The sequence below is a fragment of the Cherax quadricarinatus genome, unplaced genomic scaffold (assembly GCF_038502225.1).
Source record: "Cherax quadricarinatus isolate ZL_2023a unplaced genomic scaffold, ASM3850222v1 Contig649, whole genome shotgun sequence".
In the NCBI taxonomy this organism is placed as follows: Eukaryota; Metazoa; Arthropoda; class Malacostraca; order Decapoda; family Parastacidae; genus Cherax; species Cherax quadricarinatus.
Genome location: NW_027195675.1, coordinates 61,967 through 78,793, shown reverse-complemented (window position 1 = coordinate 78,793; position 16,827 = coordinate 61,967). Strand labels below are relative to the sequence as shown.

At 42.7% G+C, this 16,827-nt stretch overlaps 1 protein-coding gene and 1 long non-coding RNA gene across 3 annotated transcripts in view; one reads left to right on the top strand and one right to left on the bottom strand.

Annotated features, from left to right (window-relative positions):
* Positions 1–16,507, top strand: part of LOC138851451 (uncharacterized) — a 28,947-nt gene extending 12,440 nt beyond the window's left edge. Inside the window, exon 2 of the long non-coding RNA XR_011391220.1 lies at positions 16,273–16,507. This is a non-coding gene — a long non-coding RNA (uncharacterized lncRNA). The remainder of the gene's footprint in view (positions 1–16,272) is intronic.
* Positions 1–16,827, bottom strand: part of LOC138851450 (protein unc-79 homolog) — an 85,129-nt gene that overhangs the window by 67,677 nt on the left and 625 nt on the right. For both annotated transcript variants that reach the window (XM_070080589.1, XM_070080590.1), the window contains exons 2-4: positions 16,024–16,133; positions 14,544–14,663; positions 3,112–3,273 (exon numbers count right to left, since the gene is read on the bottom strand). In XM_070080589.1, the coding sequence (XP_069936690.1) occupies positions 3,112–3,273; positions 14,544–14,663; positions 16,024–16,045 (304 nt within the window). In that variant the 5' untranslated portion in view covers positions 16,046–16,133. The remainder of the gene's footprint in view (positions 1–3,111; positions 3,274–14,543; positions 14,664–16,023; positions 16,134–16,827) is intronic.

The following is a 16,827-nucleotide window of genomic DNA, read 5'->3' as shown; positions in this document are numbered from 1 at the left end:
ACATGCATGGGTCAAAGGGGATTCCCAGATATTTTACTGATGAAACCAAAGTGATGGGCTCCCCATTACACTGAACATTAAAATTATTTACCCTTCTCAGTTTATGTTTCATGCCAAAGAGAATGGCTTCAGTTTTCCCGAGGTGTAATGATAGTTTATTGTCTACTAACCATTTGCTGCAGGACTCCAGTTCCTGTGTTAAAACATTAGCAATATCCTGTGGGTCTTTACATGACACTAACAGAGCACTGTCATCTGCATACAGTAGGAGTTTGCACTTGACACTGACAGGCATGTCATTGACATAACATAAGAATAATAAGGGACCAAGAATACTACCTTGGGGAACTCCACATGTTATCGGCAGGGGTTCTGATTCTATTTTGTTGATTTTGACTATTTGTCTCCTGTTGCTAAGGTAGGACTTAAACCAGTCTACAGAACTTATACCGATAGCTTGAAGTTTCTTACATAATATATTGTGGTTGACAGTATCGAAGGCCTTTTGCAGGTCTAAGGTTACCATACCTATGAGGTTCCAGCTCTATTCGCAGATGACACTACATATGTCTACTCCCATTCAGACCCAGCTGTGCTTGAAAACAATGTAAACAATGAACTGCTAAAGATATATGCTTGGATGATGACCAACAAACTCACACTTGAACATCAAAATGGTATACAATACCGACAGGTTGTTAGGTAAGACACATATGCAACAGTTAGACAACTTTATTCCGAAACGTTTCGCCTACACAGTAGGCTTCTTCAGTCGAATACAGAAAGTAGGCAGGAACAGTAGAGATGTGAAGACGATGTAATCAGTCCATCACCCTTAAAGTCGTAGAATTTGAGGTTGTCAGTCCCTCGGCCTGGAGAAGTTCAGTTCCATAGTCAGGAACTATCTGAATAGTTCCTGACTATGGAACTGAACTTCTCCAGGCCGAGGGACTGACAACCTCAAATTCTACGACTTTAAGGGTGATGGACTGATTACATCGTCTTCACATCTCTACTGTTCCTGCCTACTTTCTGTATTCGACTGAAGAAGCCTACTGTGTAGGCGAAACGTTTCGGAATAAAGTTGTCTAACTGTTGCATATGTGTCTTACCTAACAAACTCACACTTAACATAGACAAAACTTACTTCATGCTGTTTGGCAACAGAGCCTCAAATATTCAACTCAACATACTGTTAAATGGTTCCCCTATATCAAGACACATGGAGGGCAAATTTCTAGGTCTTCTCCTTGACTGTAATCTTAAATTTCAGTCCCATACCCATCACATAGCTAAGAAAATTTCCAAATCAGTAGGAATCTTTTCCAAGATACACTACTATCACGACTCTCCTTACCCTGTACCAATCTCTAATATATCCTTACCTCACCTATGGTATCTGTGCCTGGGGCTCAACCACAGCCAACCACCTTAGACCCTTAATAATCCAACAAAAGGTTGCTGTGCAGGTGATAACCAGCTCCTGTGCTAGACAGCACACCCCACCACTTTTCAAAAGACTCAACTTGCTAAATATACAAGACATACACTCTTATTATTGTGCCTACTACATATACAGAACTTTAAACTCCACTGTAAACTCCCCCCTAAAACTACTCCTCGACAGTTACAACAGAATGCACAGTCACAATACAAGGCATAAGGCCCTTTTCAACATCCCTCGAGTAAAACTCTCACTATGCAAGAACGCTATGCATATAAAAGGCCCAAAGATCTGGAACTCGCTACCGGAAAAAGTCAAGGATCCCCAGACAACTTATAAATTTAGGACTCTGCTAAAAAATCATCTTATCTCACAATATTAACCAAATCAACCAAACTTCTACTGACTAGTTTTATCATGTGACCTCCTGGCTTTTAATTCTGCCATTCCATAAAATATTACTACCTGCACCATTCCTTGTAAATTAGATTTTGTACTAAGTATACATAAGATTTATTAAGTCCAAATAAGATTGTAAAACAGCTAACCACTATTCTATGTTTAGTTTTAAGTAATAATTACTATGTACTATTATCTTATCTAGTCTTAATTAGTTACTATGTATTAGGATTAGTTTGCCCGAAATGCCTCAGCATGATAGTGGCTATCTTTGTACTTAGCAAATCAAAACTGTAATTACACACTGTAACCTTTATAAAGAAATAAACTTATTATTATTATTATTATTACTTGGAGGGTATTCTGGGGATCAACACCCCATGGCCCAGTCCATGACGAGGCCTCCCGGTGGATCGGGGCCTGATCAACTAGGCTGTTAGTGCTGGTTGCATGTAGTCCAATGTGCAAACCACAGCCTAGCTGATCTGGCACTGACTTTAGGTATCCATCTTTCTCTATCAGTCACGCATGCGTATAAAGCAACTAAAATGCCGGGAGCAAGGGGCTATTAACCCTTTCTCCTGTATAAATTACTAAATTTTAAAAGCTGTCATTTTTCTTTTTAGGTCACCTTGCCTTGGTGGGATAAGGCCAGTTTGTTGAGAGAAAAAAAAAGTATTCTGGTACATGTTGCTTTAATACATTTCACCTCACTCGTGCAACAGACTGAAGTGCAACAGACTGAAATTCTACTTCCCTTTTCATCAGGTCTGTAGTTATGTATGTTTGTGTCTGGAGGTAGGTCACACGTACAAGAAATTCATCCAATGATTCACTCAGTTTTCAACACAAAAGTAGTTTTCCCACCAAGGTACAGATGACCCAAAGGAAACGCATTCACTATCACTCATTTAATATCTATCTTCATAATGGTAGTAGCATATTAATTTAAAAAAAAAAATCGGCTGTTTTTCACCAAGGTAGGGTGACCCAGAAAGGAAGAAAAACCCAAAAAGAAAAAAAATCTTTTCATCATTCAACACTTTCACCATCACTCATACATAATCACCATCTTTACAGAGGTGCTCAGATATGACAGTATAGATGTCCCTCCAAACTGCCTATATCCCAAACCCCTCCTTTAAAGTGCAGGCATTGTACTTCCTATTTCCAGGACTCAAGTCCAGCTAACCGGTTTCCCTGAATCCCTTCACAAAATATTATCCTGCCCATACTCCAACAGAGGGCAGGTGTGTATTAACACTCACCTTGTGTGCCATACTGAATCAAAGGCATAATATCAACCAAAGCAACAAGTGACTGATGTAATCCAGAATAGTCTAAGTTTGGAAAAAGAGCAAGCCTCATGGCGTCTTGGTCTCGATGGTGTAGCATATCCATGGGTCGTTCTTGAATTTCTCGCAATACACCTAATGAAAAGAAAAATAGCAATTAGAGTGTATGTTTGAGTGAGCATGTGATGGTGTGCACATGAAGGCATGCATGTAAGGGTGTGTGTACTCACCTACTTGTACTCACCTATTTGTGGTTGCAGGGGTTGAGTCATAGCTCCTGGCCCCGCCGCTTCGCTGATTGCTACTAGGTCCTCTCTCTCCCTGCCCCATGAGTTTTATCATACCTCGCCTTAAAACTATGTATGGTTCTTGCCTCCACTACATCGCTTGCCAGACTATTCCACTTCCTAACTACTCTATGACTGAAGAAATACTTCCTAACATCCCTTTGATTCATCTGAGTCTTCAACTTCCAATTGTGACCTCTTGTGTCTGTGTCCCTTCCCTGGAACATCCCGTCTTTGTCCACCTTGTCTATTCTGCGCAGTATTTTATATGTCGTTATCATGTCTCCCCTGACCCTCCTGTCCTCCAGTGTCGTCAGGCCGATTTCACTCAACCTTTCTTTGTAGGACAATCCCAGTAGCTCTGGGACTAGTCTTGTTGCAAACCTTTGCACTTTCTCTAATTTCTTGACGTGCTTGACTAGGTGTGGATTTCAAACTGGTGCTGCATACTCCAGTATGGGAGTGGGAGCCCTGGTGGGGGCCTATGGGGGGCTGTGGTGTGGGTGGGGTTTGTGATGAGGGGGTTGGGGGCAGAGGAAACAGCTTGTGGGTTTTGGTTTAGATTGTTCAGTTGTGTTAGGGTTGTCATGGTTGGAGTCCTTCTGCAGGAGTTTCTAGAGGGTATATTTGCCCTTCCTCCTGGGTCTGGGTCCTGCTCATCTTCATCATTGCCTCTCATTCCTCCTTGCATCTTTGTACCCTCTCTTTCAGTATCATCCTTTCTTCTTGTGCTCTGTCGTGATCAAGGTATACTCTCCGGTACTCCGGTTTGTCCCTCAGTTGTGCTTTCTCCTGCAGGATCCTGGTTCGAGCTGATTCTTCCTTGAAAATTACTTTGACAGGCCATTTCCTTCCACTCGGAAACCACCCAATTCTCCGAAAACTTGTCACCTGGGTCATGTTGCCCTCACCTATTTTTTTCATGATACCTTCAATCGCTTCTTCCTCCTCCTGTTTTCTTTCATCGCAGGTTTCCCCTTCGGCTTCTTGGAGCCCATAGACAAAAACTGACCTCTCCCTTTCCTCCTCACTGTATCTCCTTTTGCATCCTCTGAGGTGTTTTAGTTCCTTCCACTGAAATGTTCCTGCCTTCAATCCCTGTCCTTGCTGAAGCCTCTATGCTCAGTAAACTGTCTTTCATGATCAGCTGTTCCTTGCTGCTGCAGTTGGTTTTTAGAGTCTCTGCATATAGCATACCTTCATTGTCTTCAGACCAGTCATTTGATCATAGTGTGCTCCTCGTCTTTTCCTTGGTCCAACGTGGGTCTAATAGGGCCTTCGCATACAGCATATCTCCTTGTCTTCCTACCATCCCCTTGTCTGTGGCTGATATAGAAGTTCCTGATGTCATGTCTGCACTGTCATTTGTCTCTCTAATCTGTTTTAGGTCTTTTAATTCCTCTTCTAAGCACTGTATCCTAGCTTCTGCTGCTAAGACTTGTAGCCCCCACTTCCTGCTCTCTTCAGCTATCCTCTCCTCCATTATCTTGCCAAGCTCTTCTATCTTCCTTCTCCACTCTTCCTCTCTATTTTTGAGCTCTAACTCCCAATCTTTCCTCCCAGGTTCATCCACCAGATCTCTGGTTCTTTGCCCTCTTGGGTAAGCTGCTGTCTTCCTGACAAGTATTCCCTGACTCATTGTAGTACCTTCCCTATTATCCCTGCCTGGTACTCCAGTTTTTGCACTAATCTCTTGTGTGGAACTGTGTCAAATGCCTTCTTACAGTCCAAGAAAATGCAATCTACCCACCCCTCTCTCTCTTGTCTTACTGCTGTCACCCTGTCATAGAACTCCAGTAGGTTTGTGACACAGGATTTCCCATCCCTGAAACCATGTTGGCTGTTGTTGGTGTGTACTCACCTAGTTGTACTCACCTAGTTGTGGTTGCAGGGATCAATTCATAGCCCCTGGCCCCGCCTCTTCACTGGTCGCTACTGTGTGTGTGTGTGTGTGTGTGTGTACTCACCTAATTGTACTCACCTAATTGTGGTTGCAGGGGTCGAGACTCAGCTCCTGGCCCCGCCTCTTCACTGATCGCTACTGGATCCTCTCTCTCTCTGCTTCCTGAGCTTTGTCATACCTCTTCTTAAAACTATGTATGGTTCCTGCCTCCACTACTTCACTTGCTAGGCTATTCCACTTGCTGACAACTCTATGACTGAAGAAATACTTCCTAACGTCCCTGTGACTCGTCTGAGTCTTCAGCTTCCAGTTGTGACCCCTTGTCCCTGTGTCCCCTCTCTGGAACATCCTATCTCTGTCCACCTTGTCTATTCCCCGCAGTATCTTGTATGTCGTTATCATGTCTCCCCTGACCCTTCTGTCCTCCAGTGTCGTCAGTCCGATTTCCCTTAACCTTTCCTCGTACGACATTCCCTTGAGCTCTGGGACTAGCCTTGTTGCAAACCTTTGTACTTTCTCTAACTTCTTGACGTGCTTGACCAGGTGTGGGTTCCAGACTGGTGCTGCATACTCCAGTATGGGCCTAACATACACAGTGTACAGTGTCTTGAACGATTCCTTATTAAGGTATCGGAACGCTATTCTCAGGTTTGCCAGGCGCCCGTATGCTGCAGCGGTTATTTGGTTGATGTGTGCCTCCGGTGATGTGCTCGGTGTTATGGTCACCCCAAGGTCTTTCTCCCTGAGTGAGGTCTGTAGTCTTTGTCCACCTAGCCTATACTCTGTCTGCGGTCTTCTTTGCCCCTCCCCAATCTTCATGACTTTGCATTTGGCTGGATTGAATTCGAGAAGCCAGTTACTGGACCACATGTCCAGCCTCTCCAGGTCTCTTTGCAGTCCTGCCTCATCCTCGTCCGATTTAATTCTTCTCATCAACTTCACGTCATCTGCGAACAGGGACACTTCAGAGTCTATTCCTTCCATCATGTCGTTCACATATATCAAAAATAGCACTGGTCCTAGAACTGACCCCTGTGGGACCCCGCTCGTAACAGGCGCCCACTGTGATACCTCTTCACGTACCATGACTCGTTGCTGCCTCCCTGTCAGGTATTCCCTTATCCATTGCAGTGCCCTTCCTTTTACGTGTGCCTGATCCTCCAGCTTCTGCACTAATCTCTTGTGGGGAACTGTGTCAAAGGCCTTCCTGCAGTCTAGGAAAACGCAATCTACCCAACCCTCTCTCTCATGTCTTACTTCTGTTACCTTGTCATAAAACTCCAGGAGGTTTGTGATACAAGATTTGCCTTCCATGAACCCATGCTGGTTTTCATTTATAATCTTGTTCCTTTCCAGGTGTTCGACCACTCTCCTCCTGATAATCTTCTCCATGACTTTGCACACAATACATGTCAGAGACACAGGTCTGTAGTTTAGTGCCTCGTTTCTGTTTCCTTTCTTAAATATGGGGACTACATTAGCTGTCTTCCATTTCTCAGGTAGTTGCCCAGTTTCAAGGGATGTGTTGAAGATTGTGGTTAGAGGCACACACAGCATCTCTGCTCCTTCTCTAAGGACCCATGGGGAGATGTTGTCCGGTCCCATCGCCTTTGAGGTGTCAAGGTCACTTAAGAGCTTCTTCACCTCCTCCTCAGTTGTTCGTATGTCATCCAACACTTGTTGGTATATTCCCTCTTGATGTTCCCTTCTGTTCTGTCTTCCCACAGCCCTTCCTGTCTCTACTGTAAAAACTTCCTTAAATCTCCTGTTCAGCTCCTCACATACCTCCTGATCATTTCTTGTGAGTTCTCCACCTTCTGTCCTTAATCTGATCACCTGGTCTTTGACTGTTGTCTTCCTCCTGATGTGGCTATACAACAGTTTCGGGTCTGTCTTGATTCTCGATGCTATGTCATTTTCATACTGTCGCTGGGCCTCCCTCCTTACCTGTGCGTACTCATTCCTGGCTCTGCGACTGATCTCCCTATTTTCGTGTGTTCTCTGCCTTCTGTACTTTTTCCATTCTCTATTGCACTTTGTTTTTGCCTCCTTACACCGTCGGGTGAACCAGGGGCTTGTTCTGGTCTTCCCGTTGTTACTGTTGCCCTTGGGAATGAACCTTTCCACTGCCTCCTTGCATTTTGTTGCTACATATTCCATCATTTCATTTACTGGCTTTCCTGCCAGTTCTCTGTCCCACTGGACCTCCCGCAGGAAGTTCTTCAACCCTATGTAGTCCCCTCTTTTATAGTCAGGCTTTTCCCATTCTACTCCTGTTATTCTCTCCACTTGCAGCTCTACTATGTATTCAAAGCACAGAACCACGTGGTCGCTAGCTCCTAGGGGACTCTCATACTTGATGTCCTCAATGTCTGAGCTGCCCAGGGTGAACACAAGGTCCAATCTTGCTGGTTCATCCTCCCCTCTCACTCTGGTAGTGTCCTTAACATGTTGGTGCATGAGGTTTTCCAGCACCACGTCCAACATCCTGGCTCTCCATGTTTCGGGACCCCCATGTGGCTCCAGGTTTTCCCAGTCAATCTCCCTGTGGTTGAAATCCCCCATAACCAGCAACTTTGCTCTGCTGGAGTGAGCTCTTCTTGCCACCTCAGCAAGTGTGTCCACCATTGCTCTGTTGCTCTCTTCATATTCCTCTCTTGGCCTCCTGCAGTTCTGTGGTGGATTATACATCACTGCAATGACCACTTTGTGTTCCCCAGACTGAAGTGTACCTGCTATGTAGTCTCTTTCTCCCGTCTCATCTATTCCTTCCATTTTCTCGAATTTCCATCTGTTTTTTACGAGCAGAGCAACCCCACCTCCCCCCCTGCCCCTTCTATCTTTCCTCATGATCTGGTATCCTGGTGGGAAGATTGCATCTGTTATTGTCTCCATGAGTTTTGTTTCTGTAACTGCTATGATGTCTGGGGACTTCTCATTGATTCTTTCTTGCCATTCCTCATGTTTATTCGTTAATCCATCTGCATTTGTGTACCAAACCTTCAACTTCTGTTCTAATACTGTAACTGTGGTGCGGGGGGTGGAAACAGAGGGATCGGTGTGTGATGGTTGGTTTGGATTGTTCAGTTGCCTTGGGGGTGTCGTGGCTGGAGTCCTTCTGCAGGTGTTTCTGGGGGGTGCGCTTGTCCTTCCATTTGATCCTGGGTCATTCTGCTCTCCTTTTTCATTTCCTCCCATTTCTCCTTTCGTTTTTGAACTCTCTCTTTCATTGTCTTCCTTTCGTCCTGTGTTCTGTCTCGGTCGAGGTACACACTCCGGAACTCCTGCTTGCCTCTCAGCCGTGCTTTCTCCTGCAGGATCATGGTTCGGGTTGATTCTGCCTTGAAAATTACTTTGAGAGGCCGATTCCTTTTCTTTGTGAACCACCCAATTCTCCGAAAATTTGCCACCTGGGTCATGTCCCCCTCGCCTATCACCTTCATGATGTCTTCAATCGCTTTTTTCTCCTCCTGCTTTCTTTCATCATAAGTTTCCCCTTTAGCTTCGTCTAGCCCATAGACAAACACGGATCTCTCCCTTTCCACCTCCCACTGTGACTCCCATTGCATCCTCTGATGTGTTTTAGTTCCTTCCCGTGGAGTGTTCCTTCCTTCAGTCCCTTCCCTCGTTATGGCCCCTATGCTTCTTGGTTTATCCTTCCTGCTCACCTGCTCCTGGCCCACACAGGTATCTGGTAAGGTCCTTGCACATGTCCTAGTTCCTTCGATGTCTTCCAACCTCTCTTTCTGTCCTAGTGTGCTCCCTGTCTTTGTTTTGGCCCCATGTGGGTTTGACAGGACCTCTGCATATAGTTTAGTTTCCATGCTTCCTTCAGACCTGTTGTCTGTGTTTAATTTTGCCATTGCCGATGCTACTAGTGTGTGTGTGTGTGTGTTTGTGTGTGTGTGTTTGTGTGTGTGTGTGTGTGTGTGTGTGTGTGTGTTTACCTGGAGTTTACCTGGAGAGAGTTCCGGGGGTCAACGCCCCCGCGGCCCGGTCTGTGACCAGGCCTCCTGGTGGATCAGAGCCTGATCAACCAGGCTGTTGCTGCTGGCTGCACGCAAACCAACGTACGAGCCACAGCCCGGCTGATCCGGAACTGACTTTAGGTGCTTGTCCAGTGCCAGCTTGAAGACTGCCAGGGGTCTGTTGGTAATCCCCCTTATGTGTGCTGGGAGGCAGTTGAACAGTCTCGGGCCCCTGACACTTATTGTATGGTCTCTTAACGTGCTAGTGACACCCCTGCTTTTCATTGGGGGGATGGTGCATCGTCTGCCAAGTCTTTTGCTTTCGTAGTGAGTGATTCTCGTGTGCAAGTTCGGTACTAGTCCCTCTAGGATTTTCCAGGTGTATATAATCATGTATCTCTCCCTCCTGCGTTCCAGGGAATACAGGTTTAGGAACCTCAAGCGCTCCCAATAATTGAGGTGTTTTATCTCCGTTATGCGCGCCGTGAAAGTTCTCTGTACATTTTCTAGGTCGGCAATTTCACCTGCCTTGAAAGGTGCTGTTAGTGTGCAGCAATATTCCAGCCTAGATAGAACAAGTGACCTGAAGAGTGTCATCATGGGCTTGGCCTCCCTAGTTTTGAAGGTTCTCATTATCCATCCTGTCATTTTTCTAGCAGATGCGATTGATACAATGTTATGGTCCTTGAAGGTGAGATCCTCCGACATGATCACTCCCAGGTCTTTGACGTTGGTGTTTCGCTCTATTTTGTGGCCAGAATTTGTTTTGTACTCTGATGAAGATTTAATTTCCTCATGTTTACCATATCTGAGTAATTGAAATTTCTCATCGTTGAACTTCATATTGTTTTCTGCAGCCCACTGAAAGATTTGGTTGATGTCCGCCTGGAGCTTTGCAGTGTCTGCAATGGAAGACACTGTCATGCAGATTCGGGTGTCATCTGCAAAGGAAGACACGGTGCTGTGGCTGACATCCTTGTCTATGTCGGATATGAGGATGAGGAACAAGATGGGAGCGAGTACTGTGCCTTGTGGAACAGAGCTTTTCACCGTAGCTGCCTCGGACTTTACTCTGTTGACGACTACTCTCTGTGTTCTGTTAGTGAGGAAATTATAGATCCATCGACCGACTTTTCCTGTTATTCCTTTAGCACGCATTTTGTGCGCTATTACGCCATGGTCACACTTGTCGAAGGCTTTTGCAAAGTCTGTATATATTACATCTGCATTCTTTTTGTCTTCTAGTGCATTTAGGACCTTGTCGTAGTGATCCAATAGTTGAGACAGACAAGAGCGACCTGTTCTAAACCCATGTTGCCCTGGGTTGTGTAACTGATGGGTTTCTAGATGGGTGGTGATCTTGCTTCTTAGGACCCTTTCAAAGATTTTTATGATATGGGATGTTAGTGCTATTGGTCTGTAGTTCTTTGCTGTTGCTTTACTGCCCCCTTTGTGGAGTGGGGCTATGTCTGTTGTTTTTAGTAACTGTGGGACGACCCCCGTGTCCATGCTCCCTCTCCATAGGATGGAAAAGGCTCGTGATAGGGGCTTCTTGCAGTTCTTGATGAACACAGAGTTCCATGAGTCTGGCCCTGGGGCAGAGTGCATGGGCATGTCATTTATCGCCTGTTCGAAGTCATTTGGCGTCAGGATAACATCGGATAGGCTTGTGTTCATCAAATTTTGTGGCTCTCTCATAAAAAATTCATTTTGATCTTCGACTCTCAGTCTGGTTAGCGGCTTGCTAAAAACTGAGTCATATTGGGACTTGAGTAGTTCACTCATTTCCTTGCTGTCATCCGTGTAGGACCCATCTTGTTGAAGTAGGGGCCCAATACTGGACGTTGTTCTCGATTTTGATTTGGCATAGGAGAAGAAATACTTTGGGTTTCTTTCGATTTCATTTATGGCTTTTAGTTCTTCCCGCGATTCCTGACTCCTAAAGGATTCTTTTAGCTTAAGTTCGATGCTTGCTATTTCTCTGACCAGTGTCTCCCTACGCATTTCAGATATATTGACCTCTTTTAGCCGCTCTGTTATTCTTTTCCGTCGCCTGTAAAGGGAGCGCCTGTCTCTTTCTGTTTTACATCTACTCCTCCTTTTTCTTAGAGGAATAAGCCTTGTGCATACATCGAGTGCCACCGAGTTAATCTGTTCTAGGCATAAGTTGGGGTCTGTGCTGCTTAGTATATCTTCCCAGCTTATATCGGTTAGGACTTGGTTTACTTGGTCCCACTTTATGTTTTTGTTATTGAAGTTGAATTTGGTGAATGCTCCCTCGTGACTAATCTCATTATGTCGGTCTGGGGCTCCGCGCATACATGACTGAACCTCAATTATGTTGTGATCTGAGTATATTGTTTTTGATATGGTAACATTTCTTATCAGATCATCATTGTTAGTGAAGATGAGGTCTAGTGTATTCTCCAGTCTAGTAGGCTCTATTATTTGCTGGTTTAAATTGAATTTTGTGCAGAGATTTAAAAGCTCGCGTGAGTGTGAGTTTTCATCAGAGCTGCCTCCTGGTGTTATTACTGCAACAATATTATTTGCTATATTCCTCCATTTTAGGTGCCTTAAGTTGAAATCCCCCAGGAGCAAGATGTTTGGTGCAGGAGCTGGAAGGTTTTCCAGACAGTGGTCAATTTTTAACAGCTGTTCCTGGAATTGCTGGGATGTTGCATCCGGAGGCTTGTAGACTACCACAATGACTAGGTTTTGGTTCTCGACCTTTACTGCTAAAACTTCCACTACATCATTTGAGGCATTTAGCAGTTCTGTGCAAACAAGTGACTCTGCAATGTACAGGCCAACCCCCCCCTTTTGCCTGTTCACTCTGTCACATCTGTATAGGTTGTAACCTGGGATCCATATTTCGTTGTCCAAGTGATCCTTTATGTGGGTCTCAGTGAAAGCCGCGAACATTGCCTTTGCCTCTGCAAGCAGTCCACGGATGAAAGGTATTTTGTTGTTTGTTGCTGGCTTTAGACCCTGTATATTTGCAAAGAAGAATGTTATCGGACTGGTGGTATTGTTGGTACTGGGGGGGGATTTTTTTTCCGGCATTAGTATCTGTATCTGTTGGTTTGGAGTGGAGGCCATCGACTGTGGTTCCACTCCAGGAATGACTGGATTTGGTGTACGATTTCTGCCATTTCCTGCCAGTTTTTTTTCCTTCCTGGCACTAAAAAACCTCTCCTTCTTGAGTGGCTGTGGCTACCCAGGTTTTCCCATGGCCTGGATGTTTTGTATCTTTTTGTCCCCTTTAGATGGTATGCCTGGCAATTTAAGTTATAGCACAGTCTTTCCTGTACTGAAGAGGTACACAGTTCAGGGTGAAAAAGCTTACAGGAAGGGAGTTTGCATTTTCCTGTTGTCATATGGGTATGGCATTTTCTAGGGTGGTCATAGTTGCACGTCCCATCTGTTTTTCCAGATTTCCCATGCCAGCAGATACCGAGTGCATAGTATGTGCACAGGCTTGGTTTCCGTTTGCCTTGGGTTTCTGTGACTGTATTCCCTGTTGGTGCATGTTTCCCTGTCTTACTTCTATCCTCCCTAGCACCAACAATGGAGCTCCCACCAGTTGTTTTTGGTAATATATCCTCACTATTGCTAGTGGAGTCCTCTTGTTTGCTATTTCCTGCGGTATTTCTAGTTTGCAATATTGGTTTTATCTTATCTTTGACTACACTTGTTTCCCTACTATGGCTCCTGTCCCCTATGAGGTCATTTATATGTATTCCTGTGTGTGTGTGTGTGTGTAAGAGTGAATATGTATTGTATACTTTTTTTTTTTTTTAACAAGTCGGCCGTCTCCCACCGAGGCAGGGTGACCCAAAAAGAAAGAAAATCCCCAAAAAGAAAATACTTTCATCATCATTCAACACTTTCACCCCACTCACACATATGTACGTATTTATTTATTTTATTGGCAGTATTTAACATACTGCTTGTCGCCCACGGAGGACATGTGCCTGTCTATCCATGTCCTTGGTGGGAGACAACTAGTGTGTTAAATACGTACTGAAAATAAAATAAAAAATTAATGTAACATATATATGTATAAAATATATATTAACTCTTACACACACACACTCAAGCATGCAAGCTCATGCATGCACACACCCACATGCCCATGCACTCCTGGCAGAGCCAGGAGCTGCAACCACAACCAGGTGAGTACAGAGAGCATTTTTTTTTTACCTCGTTGTCTCCTACCACTGCAAGGTAACCCCAAAAAAAAAGAAACACATTCACCATCACTCACTCAAACATTGTCTTGATAGAAATGTGCTGACATCAAAATTCAAATCCCCCCTCCATACTTCAACATCCTCACCCTGCCTTTAGAGTACAAGCACTGCCCTTCCCACCTCCAAGACTCAAATCCATCTAACCAGTTTCCCCGAATTCCTTCATAAAAGTTACCTTGTTCACACTCCAAGTATAAATCCATTAAAAACCATTTGTCTCCATTCACTCGTCTAACACACTCACACGAGCCTGCTCAATGCTCAAGCACCTATCACTCAAAACCTCCCTTACCTTTTCCCCCCATCCAGATTTATACACCTTCAACCCCAGATTTATAATACCATCAAAACATTACTTAAATAATGATTCTTTTTAATTATACGTAATTTGTCTTTATTACACACAAAGTATCAGCTAACATATTCTGCTCATTGTTTTAGATTCGGTAAAAGTTAATGGACATTATTATTATTTTCTTTTAGCAGTTTTAAGGTCAAGTAATCCTAATACAAATACAGCCTCTCCTCACTTAGTGACATACTCGTTTACTGACGACTCGGACTTATGACGGGCTCTCTGACCAGTATGCATACCTAAATAATGTATATTAGAGCTGATTTCCTGTATTCTTTTTATTAGAATACACAGTACACTACTGTATAAACATTCAAAAATATATCAGAAATGTTATAAATGGTACATAGGTGACATTAAAACAATATCGAAGATGGTTGACACAAACCCACTACCATTACAGTATGCTCCTCGCTTAGCAATGAATTCGTTTACCAACGTGGTCTTAGGAACGGAACTCCATCATTTAGGAGAGGCTGCAAATATTTGGAACTTTTTTGTCTTAATAGGGTTGGTATATAAGTTTCTGGCTGTTTTACCACAGGTCTCAACAAAGTTTAGTTCAATGTTTTAGGTACAGCATTGATGAATATTTAACTCATTACATAAATGCATCATAACTGTTACATACTGTACCTAATAAAGTCTGTGAAAAGTACTTCAAGGTGTTAGCAATATCAAGGCCAGAAGGAGCAGGAACAACAGCATGGAGGAGTCGAAGATGGTAATCACTCAAGTTGCGGATTTTAGCTGTAACTGTTCAGGAATAAAGGAAAACACATTATTTTCATTGCCAAGCCAGCTTTAATAAGAGTATATGCAACATTCTTCCAACCACTCTTTCAACAATCAATCATACCTCCTAATATCAGTCAGCAACTCTTAATTGATTCAATTTCTCTTTTTCCTGATAATTTTTTTTTTTTTGTATTCCATCTTACTCAAGTTATTACTAAGTAGTAAAAAGACACATACAAAAGATGCTTCTCTAAAATCACATCACATTTGCATCCAATAGCCTACCCTTGGTATTTTATCCACTAGCTCATTCTTCTCCCTGCATACTTCCATCATACTTCAAATATGCATTTGCTCGCCCCTCCTATTTACTTTGTTTCATTCAGTGCTAGGTAATTCAGCTTAATTTTCTTCATAACATTAGCCGTTACTTAACATTTGTACACCTGTATATGCAAGCAAAGTCAAACAACTCATCTTCAAAATTTCACTCACATGATAGGATGGTTTTCATCTACCAACCAGGATGGTTTTCATCTACCAACCAGGATGGTTGTTATCTACCAACCTACAGTACCTGCCATATATCTACTGTAGATTCACAACTTACTTTTAAACTAACTTGCACACTACAGTATACAGAAGTGACCTCTTACAAAAGTGGAGAGATTTCACTATGACCTTGTAGACAAATCCAGTAAAAAGGAGAGAACTGGGAACACTGAGTCAACATCTATGATCGAAGTTTCTTTAACCTTTTACCAGCAGATATATATATAACAAAAAAACATTGCTAGAACAAAGCTAGAAATTCTCAAGAGGAAATTGAACTACTTTACCAGTTCCTACAAAAAGTACCAGATTACCCAGATTGTGACTATGTAGGACCATAGGCCACTAACAGCAACAGCCTCGCTGACCAAGCAGTCAGCACTGAAACCAGTCACAGATATATGTATATACGTATATTACCCTGTAACAAGTAAATATTCAAAGGTGTTGGTAAATTCTACAAGGCCTTGACCTGCCTTAAAAAAAAGCATAATTCAGAAAGCCAATAAAAAAACTGATGGAATTGTAAAAGTTATTCTTTTTAAACAACTACAGCATGCAAGGAAAATCAGGCTGAGGAACTCGTAGAATTTAGCAACACTCTTGATCCTCTGCTTGACAGAAGTGAGGCTAAAGTGAGATTACAACCACTTCATAGGGAGGTCACTTCTGGTCACTCCAGTTAATACATGCTCCTCTCTGAATCAATAGGAAATGGTTCCTTGAATCTAGCTCTGAATACATAAAATAAGCTCAGCTGCAATAATTGAGGTTCAATTCAGTGTAATTAACTGCATATACATAATATGTATTATAAAAATCTTACAAGCTGCAGCTCTTGTCCCCATTTTGAATACTTTTGCTGATTCTTCACTTAATTTGTAGTTCTTTACAAGTATGGCATTCCTTTTCTATATGATCTAAGGTTGTCACATCCTGAAATAAAAAAATATTATTCAGCAGATATATCTGTAAAGTATAAATTCTTCTTCTTCTTCTTCTTCTTCTTCTTCTTATTATTATTATTATTATTATTATTATTATTATTATTATTATTATTATTATTATTTTCCAGGTGAAGTGTTAAATCCTAGGGTTCCTGCAGCACCTGAGGAATGGGAGGTAATCGTGCTTGATCTGAGGAACGAGAGGATTAAGAACTCTACATCAGATATGTAAATGAAAAAAACAAGTAAATTTAGTATGAAAAAACTCAATAATGGCAAAGGTAAAGAAACAAAAATACAGAGAATATTTAAAAATGTGAACAGAAAACTGGAAATTTTAACATCATTAAAATGCCTTAACACTATTTTCTTTATCTTCATTAAATAAAAATTTAAATTTTGTAGTGACCTCATTTAACATTTTGGAATTGGTGTTTCTTTGCTTGCATACCCTAATTAAGAAAAATAAATAAATAAATATCTTTATTTCTACAAGTACATATACAAGGTATACAGACCATAGCTAACATCAATGACATACTACTATGTAGAAAGTCGCTCGTTATGCAGAGCATTTCGGGCAAATTAGGTCAGTTTTGTCCCCATTTTGCGACCCACATCCGTCAACTAACACCGAGGTACCCATTTTACTGACGGGTGAACATAGACAACAGGTGTCAGGA